This window comes from Neltuma alba, unplaced genomic scaffold, assembly GCF_004799145.2.
Source record: "Neltuma alba isolate B1F8T4 unplaced genomic scaffold, ASM479914v2 tig00006447_pilon, whole genome shotgun sequence".
NCBI classification, from domain to species: domain Eukaryota; kingdom Viridiplantae; phylum Streptophyta; class Magnoliopsida; order Fabales; family Fabaceae; genus Neltuma; species Neltuma alba.
In genome coordinates, this window is record NW_021634473.1 from 23,225 (window position 1) to 38,476 (window position 15,252).

The following is a 15,252-nucleotide window of genomic DNA, read 5'->3' on the forward strand; positions in this document are numbered from 1 at the left end:
GCAATAATTATAGTTAAAAAACAACAAAAGCTAAATCCGAAAGCAACTGATAATCCTCCAATTTAATAGACCATTTCCAAAATGCAAAAACCATTAAACAAAAATCAATTTCCCCCGTTAGCTCAAAATTTCTAAGAAAAAATATATAATATAATGTGCACACGAGTCATGACGATAAATGATGACCCAAATCCAACCTCAATCTATCATACTACCTCCGGTCCTAATTATAAGACCCAATTGACTAATTTGAGGAGATTAAGGAAGTAAGTTAAGTTAGTTATTTGTAACAAATAAGTGTTATCATTCCTAAAATATCCTTGCTAATTAAGTGTGTTGGTTAGAACTATCATTATTAAAAGGACTATCTTGGGAAAAAAATGCATAAATATGAGGGACAAAATGGATTGGGGTCTTATAATTAGGACCAAACTAAAAGTCAAACGGGGTCTTATATTAAGGACCGGAGGTAGTATTAAAATAGATCATCATGTCACAAATTAAACTTCCACACATTACATATCTAATTAAAAAAAATACTCCTCTGACCTTAAATATAGGACTCTTATACTGGTATGTATAAAGGTTTTATATTTAAGACCGGACGGAGTACCTCACCAGCTGGCTAGTTTGTATACCAATTCTACAAGGAAAATTAAACTGGATAAGGTAGCCATAAAAGCCTAAATTGCACAACGAATCCTCTGGTTGTGGTTTGAAGGAGGGAAAATGCTCCATTCTGTGCCTTCTCGAGAGGGATGTTTGTGAGTTCCTCACCTTCATCAAACTCATGCGGCGTGCTTCTGTATAGTTCAAATGTCACATCCACTATGTAATGCCTCCAGCACTTTGGTTTATTATGTTCAGGGCAACAATTTGGATTCGTTTCCTCCCTGTTCATTAATTCATCTACAAGGTACTGCAATATATGATATTTTACATTATGCATGACGACCAACACATTAATTAATTAATTAAGTAATTAATTAAGCAACAATCAGGCAAAATTATTCATAATAAAGATGAATTAATGCATATGATCATACTGCAATAATTCAGGTAGCTAGAGAATGATGCATGATAAAGAGAAAATAGATAATAATGGGCCAAGTTATAACTTAATGTGTTCTTATATAGGGAATATTCCTAATTATTTGACATGTTAGTGCCACATAAATATAGATGTTGGAGGGAGATCGAGAAGAAGTTACTCGATCGACACATAGAGAGATTTTCCATTGGCGTTGTTACTCAACTCGCACACACTCAACACCCGGAGACACTCTGACATCTTAAACAAATAGAGAGATATCACAAATTTCATAGATCTTTTTGATTTGGCGCTGCTGTTACCACAATAGCCTTCCCTCTTTAAAATCGTCACATACACCCCTCCACTCTTTAAACCTGGGTTATTTAACCTTAACTCTAATACCACCTTCTTGGAGGAAAAGGTTAACAATGCTTGATTGGAGAGATTTCACACAAAAGACCTTCCATATTGTAGTAGGAGATTTGTTACTACTCCTGTAGTCCTTAATGTATGTCCTAATCGCATAGTTGATGTTAGTCCTATATGTAAGATTTATTTCATATGCTAATCAATTTTTTTTCTAAGTTATCTTGTTGATATTCCCTTAATAATAATCAAGTAAGAAAAGGAGAGAGGGAATTAAGAAAAATAATTAGGACGTTTTAGAAAAAATATCATATTAATTAATTTAACTAGTTAACATCTTTAATCTACTCAAATTAGTTAATTAGGTCTTATATTTAGGATCGAAAGAGTATTATATTTTCTTTCATATTCCTCTCCATCACCGTCATCTCTAATCACTTAGCCCTATTTCACTGACTTACCCAAAAACCATGAACCACACCCTCTCTCTCCCCCTCTCTCAATCTTCTTTTCAATTATAGAAGGGCTGAGCTTAACAGTTTAAGATGTGTGGGGTTGAACTCATGAACCATAGGGCTAGTGACATAAATTACAATTTTTTATACATAATTTTATCCGCGCATACTTATCAAACTAAAAGACTCACATAGTACTTATAAATTTGAGTCTACTTTTCCAAAAACAGAAACCTTGGTATTGATTCATGAAATCTAAATACGATGAAGATAAAATAACAGTATATGTGTTGTATATAAATTTTTTCCTAAGTTTTGGCATCGATCACTTACGCGTATGAAACTGGCCTTGTGAGGTGATTTTAGGGTTTCTTCTCTATTCATTAAGACAATCAGACGGCTGGGATGACAGGTCCAAAACAAAGCATTGAGAAAAGATGAGTAATTCGAGGCAACTGGAATGCACTCAATAACCAACATTGTTACATTTGTTGGATGATACACAACTGGATGTTCTTTCAGCTCTTCCAGAGTCAGCAGATTCTGTCCATTCAAAATTGTTTGAAAAAGTCAATACATGTATATTCCAGGAAAAAAATAAACTGAAGTTCATCACACCGAAGAAGTTCATTGAGCTATAGAATTTTCTAAGTACACAAACAGAACTCGGTATACAGGAATTGTTAGTCTTCTGGGTAGAGAAAGCAAATCGTATAACACTTTTGGGAGTCGGACTTGCAAAGAAAAGTACCCTCCCTTTCTATAATTTGAATTATTTTTGGTATTCATATAAAAAATGATATGTTTTGCAGGCGAAAAGATAGATTATGTTCGGCTATATATGTGTCAGAGAGAGGATATTCTTCGGACATAACCCATCACAATTAATAATAATATTTTTCTCTTTTTGAAGGTGCAAAAAGGTTTTGGGATTCATAATATTTTTAACCTTTTCTTCAACCAATGCCTACACATAAATGATCAAATTAAAGCACTTAAGTATCTCGTAGAACAATCTATATAATGGTCGACGGGGCATTTTAGTACATAGTGTATGCTACTACGTACCGTAGATTTCATGCATCATCACATCATCTGAGACTGCCAACTTCCATCAATCCTCTGTTTAAAGAGGAATTACAATTTTCTTCTTTAAAGATAAATTATCATATGGGGTTCTCGGAGATTCTCCTAATTCAACTACCTTAGTGCTATCAAATTCAAGAGCAGAAACGTAATGATTGATCATTAATAATATTGATCATCATATCATATGTAACAACAAAGATTGCAAATTATTAATTAATTGGCAATAACAACAATGACTATATACATCACAGCAGGCTTAGAAAATAAGATCATTCAACATGCACACCTCTAGGCTATATACAAAGAAAATTTGTTAATGCCTCTTAAAAATAAATTGCAACAATAATTAATTACCCAAAACCAAAAGAATAATTCACATACCTCAATAAAAATCTTATGCAAGTGTATTTGTAGCAGTGAGTGGATCACGTTTTGTGAAAACTTTCCAAGCCTGTAAAGTTGAGAGCTATCAATGCCACCAGAAGAATGACCAAAATGATGAAGCTCAACTCTGGGACTCCGTCTCAACATTGTAATCTCAGGAAAAGAAAACCCAGTGAAATAGATTTTGCTTAGTCTCGAAGCATCAACCTCAACTTCTATAGGCTCCTCAAATCTCTGCCCTTCACACAAAAAGAAATTCTTAAGAGAATCACTGCGAATCTGAATCTTCTCATTACGAACCATAAACATTTGGATCGTCTCCAGAAGTGGGAGTGTGGATATAAATGCTTTGATCCATTGGTAGGCCCTTGTGTGCCATGTTAAGCATCTCAGTGTCTTTATGTTCCATACATCAGAAGCATATAATCTATGAAGCCCATATAGAACCATCGTATCCAGATTCGTAGCCTGAGCTACACGCAATGTTTTAACATTCACTTCAATAAAACTGAGCTTTAAGAAGAATTCGAGACTCAGAAGTTCTATTGCAGGAGACGTTTTAATGGTCAGCTTCTCTAGAAAGTTCTTAGAATGATTCACAAGTTCCTTGATTTGATCATCACGAGCAACAACATCCTCAAGAATTATCTCTTTAAGACAGAGAAATTCATGACGACGCCTCCTGGATTTCTTACGATCACCACCACCATCAGAGAATGAAATGTCAGCCGGAAATTTGCAACCTATCAGCTGAAGTTTGACTAAAGATTTCGAAGTGAAAACTGATTGGGGTATAGTGTAAAAAATGTCGTTCGGAGATTCAGAAACCCTAAGATCTATCTCCTTGACATAGTTTTTCATAATTAGAGTAAGCCAGTCATGGAGGTGAGATTCCAAGTCCGAACCCTCTTTTTCCTGCGGATCAATAGTCAAAAAGAAGCTCTCAATTTTTGCTTTGCGAGATCTTAGGATTGACAAGGAGTCTTCGACTGAAGAGACGAAGTTCTCGAAAGTGACATATTCGCTGTGATCTAATCTTAGGTTGAGGACTGGAAGTGAAGTCCAGACATTTCGCCAAGTCTTGGAAGCAGCTGATAGTGATACTGCGTCTTCTACGGGTAAGAAGAAGAAGATTTTCTGCAGAATCGCCTCCGGAAATTGGAAAATCCCATCGGAGCCACCGAGCTTGTGAGCTTTTTTGCGCGGCTTGCTTCTGGGAGCCATGGTCAGGTCAGTCTAAGCTTGTTGTGAGTACTACTGTAAGAGCTAGCTAGCTGCTGATTAGAGTGGAGACCTAGACTTTGAATTTGGTAAAGCCCTAGACAAGAGGACACTAAACCTAAGAAAATGAATGGACTAATATTTGAGGATTTGTAGAAATTTTTTATTATATAGACTTATTAGCAAACACGTGAGAGACACAATGTCCATTCAAAATATCTGGGGTGTGTCTGATTTGATTTTTTCTCTTTTTGGGATAATGTCATCAGCTGATATCTTTTCTGCTTTTGGCAACGTATGTTCATCATATTAAATACTATTTACGACAGCCTATGATATTCAATGTTTTTTGGCTCATTTAATTCACCAATTAATTGGTGGGATGAATTTGCTAAAAGCCTCTGAAAAATAGTATATATTTAGTTGTTGGCTAAGTATGTTTTATATCTTGAATGTGTACAAAACATTCTTAAAATGTTAAAATATTAAATTTAATTTTCAAAACAATCTTGTCACAAAAAATTATCATTTAAGACTAATAATTTTAAAGTTAAAAAATTAAAAATATTTTTTAAAATTAAGGAATCAAATTAAAATTGGTTAAAATTAAAGAACTAAATATATACATTAGATTTTAGTTGTTCTAAAAAAATAATGTTATGATTATATTTATAACGTAGAGAAAGAATTTTATTTTAATCTTATTTATCAGTTATATCATTAAATTTTTAATATGAATTTGCAAATTTGTATTTTATTTATTATTATGTAAACCTTATACTTTTGGGATAGAGTGAATATTAAATGAGAGTAAAGTTAAAAAATTATTATATTTTACAATAACATTAATGATAATGAGATTTAAAATTTTTCTTAATTTTGGTGAATGATAGATAACCAAGAGGAGTATATTTAGTTTATTTTCCCATTAATCTTACTTCTTCAAAACTTATATATGAGACAGAAATGATAAAAATAGGGTTATCAGAAAAAATTGTTAAAATCGATCAAAAAGCAATAGACATATATAAAAATGTATTTTATTTTCTCAAAAACTTTTATTTATGAATCCGAACTTTTACCTTGTTTTGATAAAAAGTCTCAATCTTTTTTTTTTTTTGGGTAATATCTCAATGACTTTGAATTAGCACTGCCATCTTCTTTCAGTACTCGTTGCATTTGCTTGTCTTAATCTAATGTGAGATGACAGTCCAGATTGATCAAGAGCTTCTTGCTGATGCCGAGGATTCATGTTGGAGGAGAACCTCTTTCCATCTCTTCATAGATATTATTGCGCAAACTCGGCTCTTCCACGTCTCCTTTTTCGCGACGAAGAAGAAGAAAAGAGAGAGAACGGGAAAGAAACCCGATAATTACGCAGCCGAGTTATATACATGTATGTGTATGTATGTGTGTGTATAGATATTGCCATTAGTTCTAATTATAAAATCTCATTTATAAACTATAAACAAAATCTTACAATTAAAACAGGACGAAGTATATATGTCTTCTCACCATGGAAAGAAACCCTAAAGAGAGAACCTAGAGCGGGGTACTGAAGTACTCCTACCTTGAATATAAGATTTAAGCTAAAATATACTTTTAGTTTTCTAATTTTATATAAGGTTTTATTTTGATCCCTTAACTTTAAAAAGTAAACTTTTAGTCCTCTAACACTAGAACCGTTAGCAAAAAATGATAGTCCTCTAGTCCTTAATATAAGACCTAATTTTTAAGTTAATTTTGGTCATAAACGTAAGACTTATTTTTTATATTTATCATTTTTTTAAATTATCCCTATAGATACTCCCTCAACCATAATCAAGTAAGTGAGGGAAATAGGATATTAAGAAAGATGATTATGATGTTTTAGAAAAAACATGTCATATTTCTTATAATTAATTAACTTACGTAACTTCCTTAATCTAATCAAATTAGTTAAATAGGTCTTATATTATTAAAGACTGGAGGAGTAATATTGAGCTTTTTTTTTTTTTTTTTTTGAGTAGGATGGTATCACTGCCTCAGGGTATCTCAGCACAACCGGCCAGACTAATCCCAGGTGCACTCGCAGGTATCGAGCCCATGACATGGTAAGACAGGCGTCTTGCGTTTCCGTTTGCGACTAGTCAGACCCAACCCTTGCAGGCGTAATATTGAGCTTTTGAATGCTAATAAAACCTTATTAAATACTAACATATTAAATTTAATTTTTAAAACAAGCATGATTGTTACAAAAAGTTATTGTTTAATATTAAAATCTTAGGATTCAAGAACTGAAAATATACTTTTTAAAGTTAAAAGACTAAACTGAAACCTTAGATAAAATTAAAGAACTAAATATATATTTTAGCTTAAAATTTATTTTATGGTGTAAATTAATAAATTATACTATAAAATTAGTTTTATATTTTGAATGAGTAACGTTTTTCAAGTTTTAGAACATGCCATACTCGCTTTCGAGATAGATCCAACTCAGCGCGGAAATTTTTTTTGTTTTTATTCACCTTTTTTAACTGGGCCATCAGCAAGTTTTCCCTTAATCATTAAAACAAGGCCTACATTACTAAGACCAATAAATAAATGATGAGTCACATTTTTTACGATTAATTGATGAATAACCCAGCATGTTAAAGCTTACTGTATACTCTAATGGCAAAAGGAAAAAAGTCTATATACTCAATATAAATCATATGTGCACGGTTAATTTTTAAAAATATTTTCTCACTTTTCTATTAATATAATGAAGATGCTAAACTATATATACTCTCTTTTTCTTTATTGCCGAACTATATATAGACACTTATTTTCTTGTTAAATCTACATATTCAAAACAACATTTTGATCAATTCCAGTAAACAATAGTCACCTTTTAAATTTACGAGTAATTTTGCATTGAAATTTGAATTCGCAATTAACATATTTAGAAATCAATAAATAAGATCAATCGGACATAAATTAATGACTAAAAGTTGAGCTGCACTGTAATTAATTTGTAGGTGAAATGCTGAACTATGCAACCAAAAATATTGAACATGAATACTGAAAAAAATCAAAAAAAATAGAGCATCGTAGCGTAAATATAAAATAAGAGTGCTGAAAAAAATTAATTGAGGAAAATTTTGATAGCTAGGTAATAGTTGTCGCTGATAATGATAAGTGGTGGATAGTAAGTGAGAAGAGAAGAAAATTCTTTAGAATTGTCAAAACGAAAGATAAAAAAAAAAAAAAGAAAACATGTAAAAGTTGTTTTGGTTTTTAAAACCATGTTACTGTTTTTTGTTTTTTAAAACAATCAACTAAAAACAAATTACCAAACAAAGTTTTTTGTTTTTCTGTTTTTAAAAACGAAAAATTATTTTCAAAATAAGAAACCAAATAAGCCCATAGTCTCCTTTTAGTTAGTACTCTTTCAAAATTTCAAGATTCTTTCACGGGAAAAAAAAAAAAAGGATTCTTAGCTGGTATTAATGCTTCTAGAGGGTCATGAAATGTCGTTTTCCCTTCAGTAAGATGGAAACTAAACCTTGTCTTTTTATATCAAGCATTAAATATGTTTGTAGTATAATAAAATTTTAGTAGTGTAGAGTTGTTGAAACGGGGTTGAAAAGGTCGAGGAAATTAAAAATTACAGGTGGAATATAGGCCAATTAAAATTTTTTTTTGTCAAAGTCGAATAGGTTAATGAAAGGGGTCAAATTATTATGAAAATATTGATTCATTAAAAATCTATTATTTGAGCAGAGTGATCAGCCAATCACCAAACTGCTTTGTGGCAAAATGATATTTTATGTATTGCAATGTCTCATATATATGCCAAGCAAACGAGGCTTGAAAGTTTATCATATAAACTAAGTTTTCAATAACTTGATAGATTGGTACTCCTTTACTACTATTTATAGGACATAAAGAGAAGAGAGTTTTTAGTCCTATTTATAAGGTAGATAGAGAAATTTTTTTATATAAATATATAATTTTATTTTTCATTTATTATTGTACTGACTTTATTTTCATAGAGTATGATATACACTAAATAGGGATAAAATTGAAAAGTTGTTAAATTTTAAATAAAAGTTAACGAAATTTAAGATTTTTCTTGATCTATGTGAAATATATTAGAAGTGATTTATAAATAGGTTTAGATGAGTATGCTTTATGCTTATTAGTTTTTAGCTGAAGATATGCTCTTATTAATTAATATTGTGTAGCAATTCATTTTATATAAAATTTATAATAATTCATAAATCTAACTGTCCTAGTACATTAATTATATTATTTTCTTACAACTACAAAAAATAACATGCACGCGGCGTAGGTCAAAATTAATCTAGATTTAAAACAAGACAAAACGCTACTACAAATAGTTTAATTAAATGACGATGATGAGAAGTTGATTGATGCATTTTAATATAAAGTCCACTTGCAAAAATTGTCATCGCCTATCACTATCCAATCCTACATTTGACAAATTCCTCTCAAGACTTTTTGTTGAAATCACTTGTTTTTAATGATTAAATAATTTCTATAATACGTACTCTCTCTCTCTCTCTCTATATATATATATAGTGTTCATACCAGCTATTTCTGCCCAGCTCTAAAAAATTTATCAAGTTTGCTTATTTAAGACTACGATGAAATCCTTCTACTTAATCTTCTTCAATAATAAAATATATATTTGACATCAAACAAACAGCACTAAATATTTGGTCAACTTAAAAAGAAAAACTAACCACATAATAAACTGTGCGCGCGCGCGCGCTTGGAATGAAATGCTTTGACCAGGCCATAATATATTTGTTTCTATACGTAAGATATTTAAAAAAAAAGGTTTTAATATTTCTATTTGTAAGATAATATTTTATAAAATTAAGACAATAGTTAATATGTTTTCTTTTTTAAAAAACCGTTAAACAGGAGTGCAAATTAATTTTTTATGACCTTTTTTTTATTTAAAGAATATATCAATGAATCGAAGGAAAACAACTATTTCACACCAAAGAGACTTCATTAATATTATCACTGTCTAGTTGTCATGCATTGGATGCAAACATAGCTCACTTTTTGAAGTTTATATACTGTCCCGTCCTAATTGTAAGACCTTGTTTATAGACCGGAGGTAGTATAATACAACATAGATTAAAAACAAATGTTCAAGTGAGTTTAATTTAGTCACAAAGTTTATTTTATGTTTTATATATGCATATATATATGTGTGTGTGTGCCTGTGTGTGTGTAATCTACTTAACTGCGATTAATTAAGTCTGCCTATTCTATAAACAATCCATTTAAGAAATTTTCAAAGAAGCAAACCCAATGCCACCTGAGTGATGACAATGGCCACGTCACAAGTGTGCAGAACTCTATCTTGTACAAGTAACAACAACTAATAACAATGTCGCTAACGTTCTTGTCTTCCCAAGCAACTGGGAAGCTTCAGAAAGTGATGGGAATGTCAAAGAGCTTCTCTTTTCTCGTAGGTTGTCTGGTTTTTGTAGTTCTGGTTCAGTCTCAGGATCAATCAGGTAATTTGCCAGCAAAGACTCAAACTTAAATGCACAATACTAATTAATAAGAATTAACCTTTTGCCTCTACGTTTCAGGATTCATAAGCATAGACTGTGGGGCACCTGCCAAGTCCAACTACACTGAGAAGACAACAGGCATACATTACATATCAGATGAGGAGTTCATAGACTCTGGAGTGAGTAAATCGATAACCAATGATATCCAAAGTACATATCAACGGCAAGTTTGGAACCTGAGAAGTTTTCCTCAAGGACCAAGAAACTGTTACAGAATAAACATCAAAAGTGGATCTAAATATCTGATCAGGGCTACTTTTGTGTACGGGAATTATGATGGCGGGAATGATTTACCGAGTTTTGATCTTCATCTTGGGCCTAACTTGTGGAAGACAGTGAAAATAACCAATTCATCATCTGAAGTAGTCCCTGAGATCATACATGTTCCATCATTAGATTACATTCAACTCTGTCTGGTTGACACAGGCTCTGGAACCCCATTTATCTCTGCTATAGAATTGAGGACTTTGGTGGGCAGTATTTATGATATCCACTCAGGAATCTTGTCACTTGCCCAGAGGTTGGATTTAGGCTCAACCAGCAACAAAACATACAGGTAAATCCTTTCTTTGTTTATTTTTACTTTTAAAAGAGTTGGTTCAGCTGTACTCTGAAGATTTGGTTTTTGAAAATGTTATTATGTAAACATTGTGATCTTTTACTTCATCTTTACATCAAAAATATTCTGTAAAGCTGATAAGAGAATGGCGTTGACACAGGTATAGTTATGATGCTTATGATCGAGGCTGGGGATATTTCTATCACCAAAACTGGACACAAATTAATGCTTCAATTTCTGAAAATTCCTTATTTCAAAATTATTACAATCCACCAACCATTGTTATGAGTAATGCTGCGACACCAGTAAATGAAAGTGCTCCAATGCAAGCACACTGGGAGCTAGAAGACGCAACAGACCAAGTGTATGTATACATGCATTTTTTAGAGCTTCAAGTTTTAGAAAAGAATCAGACAAGATCATTCAATATTACCATCAATGGTAATTTTCTTGCAAATGTTGTCCTTCCGTACCAAGTCATATCCACTGTATTCAACATCACGAGTGGAGAAAAAATTGAAATTTTGCTTCAGAAGACCGAGAATTCAACCCTTCCACCTATCCTCAATGCTCTTGAAATTTATACATTTAAAGAATTTTCGCAATCAGAAACAGAGCAAGAAGATGGTATGTTCTGCAAACATAAACTTTTACAGATGCATGTTATCTTTTTCTGTGTGATTGAGTTAGGCTACTTTTTATTTTATAGACTCAATTTCACCTAAATATTCTTCAGTTTCTTAAAGAATCTGGTCAAGAAGATATATATACATGGTACATACTAACTTGCATTTTTGAGAAATAGTTGATGCAATCACAACAATCAAGTCTTCTTATGGGGTAGCAAGAAATTGGCAAGGTGATCCATGTAGTCCTAAGGCCTACGTTTGGGAAGGTCTAAATTGTACTTATAATGGCAAGAATTCTCCTAGAATCGCAGCCCTGTAAGCTTGTTTTCCCAAAATTAATGTCATTACCATATGAAACTTGAATGAGAACTAATAACATTGGAACTGCACATCAGGGATTTGTCTTCAAGTGGATTGAAAGGAAACATACATCCTTCCATCTCAAAGCTCACCATGCTGGAGAAGTTGTGAGTGCTTTTCATTCTGGATTGATGGGAAACACACATCCTTCCTTCCAACAACCGTTCTTTTAAGATGTTTTTATTGATTTCTTAAAGCTAGGTTCCACAAGATATACTACCTCCGGTTCTTAATATAAGACCTTGTTTGACTTTTATTTTGGTCTTGAATATAAGACCCCAATCCACTTTGTCTATCATATTTATACATTTTTTTCCAAAGTAACCCTTCTAATAATAAGAGTTCTAGTTAATACACTTGATTAGCAAGGATATTTTAGGAAAGATAACACCTATTTAGGACAAATAACTAACTCAACTTACTTCCTTAATCTCCTCAAATTAGTCAACTGGCTCTTATAATTAGGACCGGAGGTAGTATAATCTTGATCCTGAAGGGAAGAAACTTTCTTGTTTCAGGGATTTATCAAACAACAGCTTAAATGGAGCAGTGCCTAATTCTCTGGCTCAACTACAGAACCTCAAGATCTTGTAAGTAGTTTACTAATTAATTGAACAACAGTCAGATCTCATAGCTTTGAAAATGGCAAAGGATGTTGTAGCTGGATATTGCTTTTGCAGAAACCTGGAGAACAACAACTTGACAGGTAGAGTTCCCTCTAATCTGCTTGAGAAATCAAAGAAAGGTACCCTGTCGCTAAGGTATGGCTCAATTTGAAATCCTAATGTCCAAAAAAATCAGTTTTACATTGAATTTAGGACACATAGCACATGAATGTTTCTATTATATCTCTTAATCTCTATACTAGGAAAATTAACTTCTTTCTTTGCATGGGCATTTATGATGTCTAAGACAGAGCTATAGATACTAGCAATATTTATTGACAAATGATCATAATAAGTTATGCGACTCTCTATATATTAGTGTTGGACAGAATCCATATCTATGTGAATCTCCTTCGTGCAACAACAACGAAAAGAACAATGTTACTATTCCCATAGTAGTATCAATTGTTGGAGCTCTAATCCTTCTGGCAGTTGTGGCAATCATATTTTTTACCCTTAAAAGAAGACAACAAAGAGGTGAGGCTGCTGCTTATGATTCACACATATACGCAAGCACAATTTTGGTTCATCATGTGAAACACCAACCACAAGCTTTTTTATGATCTCAAATTAGGAACAGCTCCAATTGAGACCTCACAGAAAGTTGAAAAGGTTGAAGAACAAAAAGGCACATCTCTGGAGGCCATAAGCAGACAATACTCATATTCTGATGTCCACAAAATAACCAATAACTTCGGTATAATTCTCGGAAAAGGCGGCTTTGGAGCAGTTTATTTGGGTTACATTGAGGAAACTCCTGTAGCAGTTAAAATGCTCTCTTCATCATCCGTTCAAGGTTATCAACAATTCCAAGCCGAGGTAAAAATGACAATGGACCGAAATCACATGACTTTTTAATTGAAAAGTATATGTTTTTATGTTTAAGTATGTATGTGAAATTGCTTTACAGGTTAAACTTTTAATGAGAGTTCATCACAGAAATCTTACTTCCCTTGTTGGGTATTGCAATGAAAAAACCCATAAAGGGCTCATATATGAGTATATGGCTAATGGTAACTTACAAGATTACCTTTCAGGTTTGTTAGTGCAATTCCTTTTCCAAATAGCTGATAGTCTAGAAATGGAAAACAATAAGTATAGAAAGTTAAGGAGCTTGATTTTGCAGGAAAAAGCAGCAACTCAAAGTTCTTGACTTGGGAAGACAGACTTTGTATAGCATTGGATGCGGCACTAGGTCAGAACTTGAACCAAGTTATCTGCGTCTTCAATTTTCAATCCTCAAATCCTTCTAATTCGATGTCATTTGCTGTAAATTTTGGCCCAGGGTTGGAGTATTTGCATAATGGATGTAAGCCACCTATAATCCATAGAGATGTAAAATCTTCAAACATCTTGCTGAATGAAAAATTCAAAGCAAAAATAGCTGACTTTGGCCTATCTAAAACCATCTTAACTGATGATGGAACTCATGTATCAACTGTTGTAGCAGGAACTCCTGGTTATTTAGATCCTGAGTAAGTCCTTCCAATAATCATTTTGCTTAATATTTTCTGTCTTGTGTTACGAAAGAGAAAAAATGGCAGTGAGAATAAGTTAATCTAAGCGTGTATTTGATTCATATTGAAAATCACAGTCCATTTAATGTGAAAACAAACACGCTCTAAGTTATATGTTCTTTGCCTTGTAGGTACTATATAACAAGCAGATTGACAGAGAAAAGTGATGTTTATAGCTTTGGAGTAGTTCTTTTCGAGATAATCACAAGTCAGGCAGCCATATCTAGAAACCATGAGAGAACTCACATAAGTCAATGGGTTAGCTCCATGGTTGCTAAAGGAGATATAAAGGCCGTTGTTGACTCAAGACTAAGTGGAGACTTTGATAGTAACTCCGCTTGGAGAGTTGTGGAAATGGCAATGACTTGTGTGTCTCCAAAACCCAACAACAGGCCAACCATGAGTGAGGTAGTTAATGAACTAAAGGAGTGTTTGGCAACAGAAGTAGCCAGAACCAACCACAGTAGTGGTGCAGATATGGGAGACTCAGATGAATTAGGGTCCTTGAATATGACAATAGAATCCTCTCCCTTGGTCAGGTAGTAGCCAGCTTGCCTCATAAAAGAAGTATGAAGTTATTGTGCGAGAATCTCCATATAGGGTATATATATGTGTGTGTGTATGTATATATATGTAAGGAAAAATTCTGGATGAAACCAACTAATCACATATTATATTCCTTCAGTGAATATATAGGTTCTGTCATTAAATGTTTATAATTCCCATGTCAATCTGTGTGCTGGAGAATCAGGAATTTAAATTATAATGAATATGAAAAGCAATGTATATATATTTACCTTATATATTATGTTGAAACTATTTGGATATGATGTGGGAATGCAATGCTTGTCTACATAATTTACGTTGGTGATTTAACGTTGTTGCAACAAAAAAGCTAAATGATGCGCGTTTGTGTTATCTATCACTGTAACTGTAGATAATATTAATCCAAAAAGGGCATTAGATGAATAAAGGTTTTATACTAATAAAACGATATTTCACAGGATATGCATTTACCTATTCTTGTAGTTAGTTTTGTTCAATGACTTTGGTGTTTTGGTTAAATAATTTAGAAAAGGGAAGAATCCAAGCCATTAATGGAATTTAAATACTTTTTAAATATGATGAACTAACGAAATTGATAATCAAAATGTGGCGTTTGATAATGATATTTTATATATGTTGAAATATCCACATTAATGAAAAGATATTGGTTGAGCATGAAAGATTAACTTTTTTTGTTTTTTGATACAGCAAGTTTAATTTTATTTACATATGTAAGCATTGGAACATAACAAAATATTAATAACGTTGAGTAGGTAAAACGAGTTAATCAACCACAAGTCATCAAGGGTCGAAGAGGTCAAATTATTATGAAAAATAGTTATATAT

At 32.5% G+C, this 15,252-nt stretch overlaps 2 protein-coding genes across 2 annotated transcripts; one reads left to right on the forward strand and one right to left on the reverse strand.

The window, feature by feature from the left end:
- Positions 1–655: 655 nt before the first annotated feature.
- On the reverse strand, positions 656–4,551 carry LOC114750450 (uncharacterized). The gene is made up of 3 exons (XM_028939049.1): positions 3,325–4,551; positions 2,188–2,397; positions 656–919 (listed from the first exon to the last, which is right to left on the reverse strand). Exons 1-3 carry the CDS (start codon positions 4,549–4,551, stop codon positions 656–658), a joined length of 1,701 nt encoding a protein of 566 aa, XP_028794882.1.
- A 5,440-nt stretch (positions 4,552–9,991) lies between these two features.
- LOC114750451 (LRR receptor-like serine/threonine-protein kinase IOS1) lies at positions 9,992–14,403 on the forward strand. Its single transcript, XM_028939050.1, has 13 exons — positions 9,992–10,070; positions 10,149–10,686; positions 10,850–11,316; positions 11,495–11,633; positions 11,714–11,785; positions 12,197–12,268; positions 12,359–12,439; positions 12,663–12,820; positions 12,918–13,162; positions 13,254–13,380; positions 13,470–13,538; positions 13,629–13,818; positions 13,992–14,403. The coding sequence occupies exons 1-13, from the start codon at positions 9,992–9,994 to the stop codon at positions 14,401–14,403; spliced, it is 2,649 nt and encodes an 882-aa protein (XP_028794883.1).
- Positions 14,404–15,252: the final 849 nt, after the last annotated feature.

Bases quoted from the DNA above. Each gene is read 5' to 3' on its own strand.
- LOC114750451 (XM_028939050.1), top strand. From the start codon at position 9,992: ATGGGAATGTCAAAGAGCTTCTCTTTTCTCGTAGGTTGTCTGGTTTTT. The intron at 11,634-11,713 runs GTAAGCTTGTTT...ACTGCACATCAG, and splicing joins TCTCCTAGAATCGCAGCCCT to GGATTTGTCTTCAAGTGGAT. The intron at 13,539-13,628 runs GTCAGAACTTGA...ATTTTGGCCCAG, and splicing joins AGCATTGGATGCGGCACTAG to GGTTGGAGTATTTGCATAAT.
- LOC114750450 (XM_028939049.1), bottom strand. From the start codon at position 4,551: ATGGCTCCCAGAAGCAAGCCGCGCAAAAAAGCTCACAAGCTCGGTGGC. The intron at 2,398-3,324 runs GTATGTGAATTA...TTGAATGGACAG, and splicing joins TGCATAAGATTTTTATTGAG to AATCTGCTGACTCTGGAAGA. The intron at 920-2,187 runs GTAAGTGATCGA...CATATATTGCAG, and splicing joins ACAAGGCCAGTTTCATACGC to TACCTTGTAGATGAATTAAT.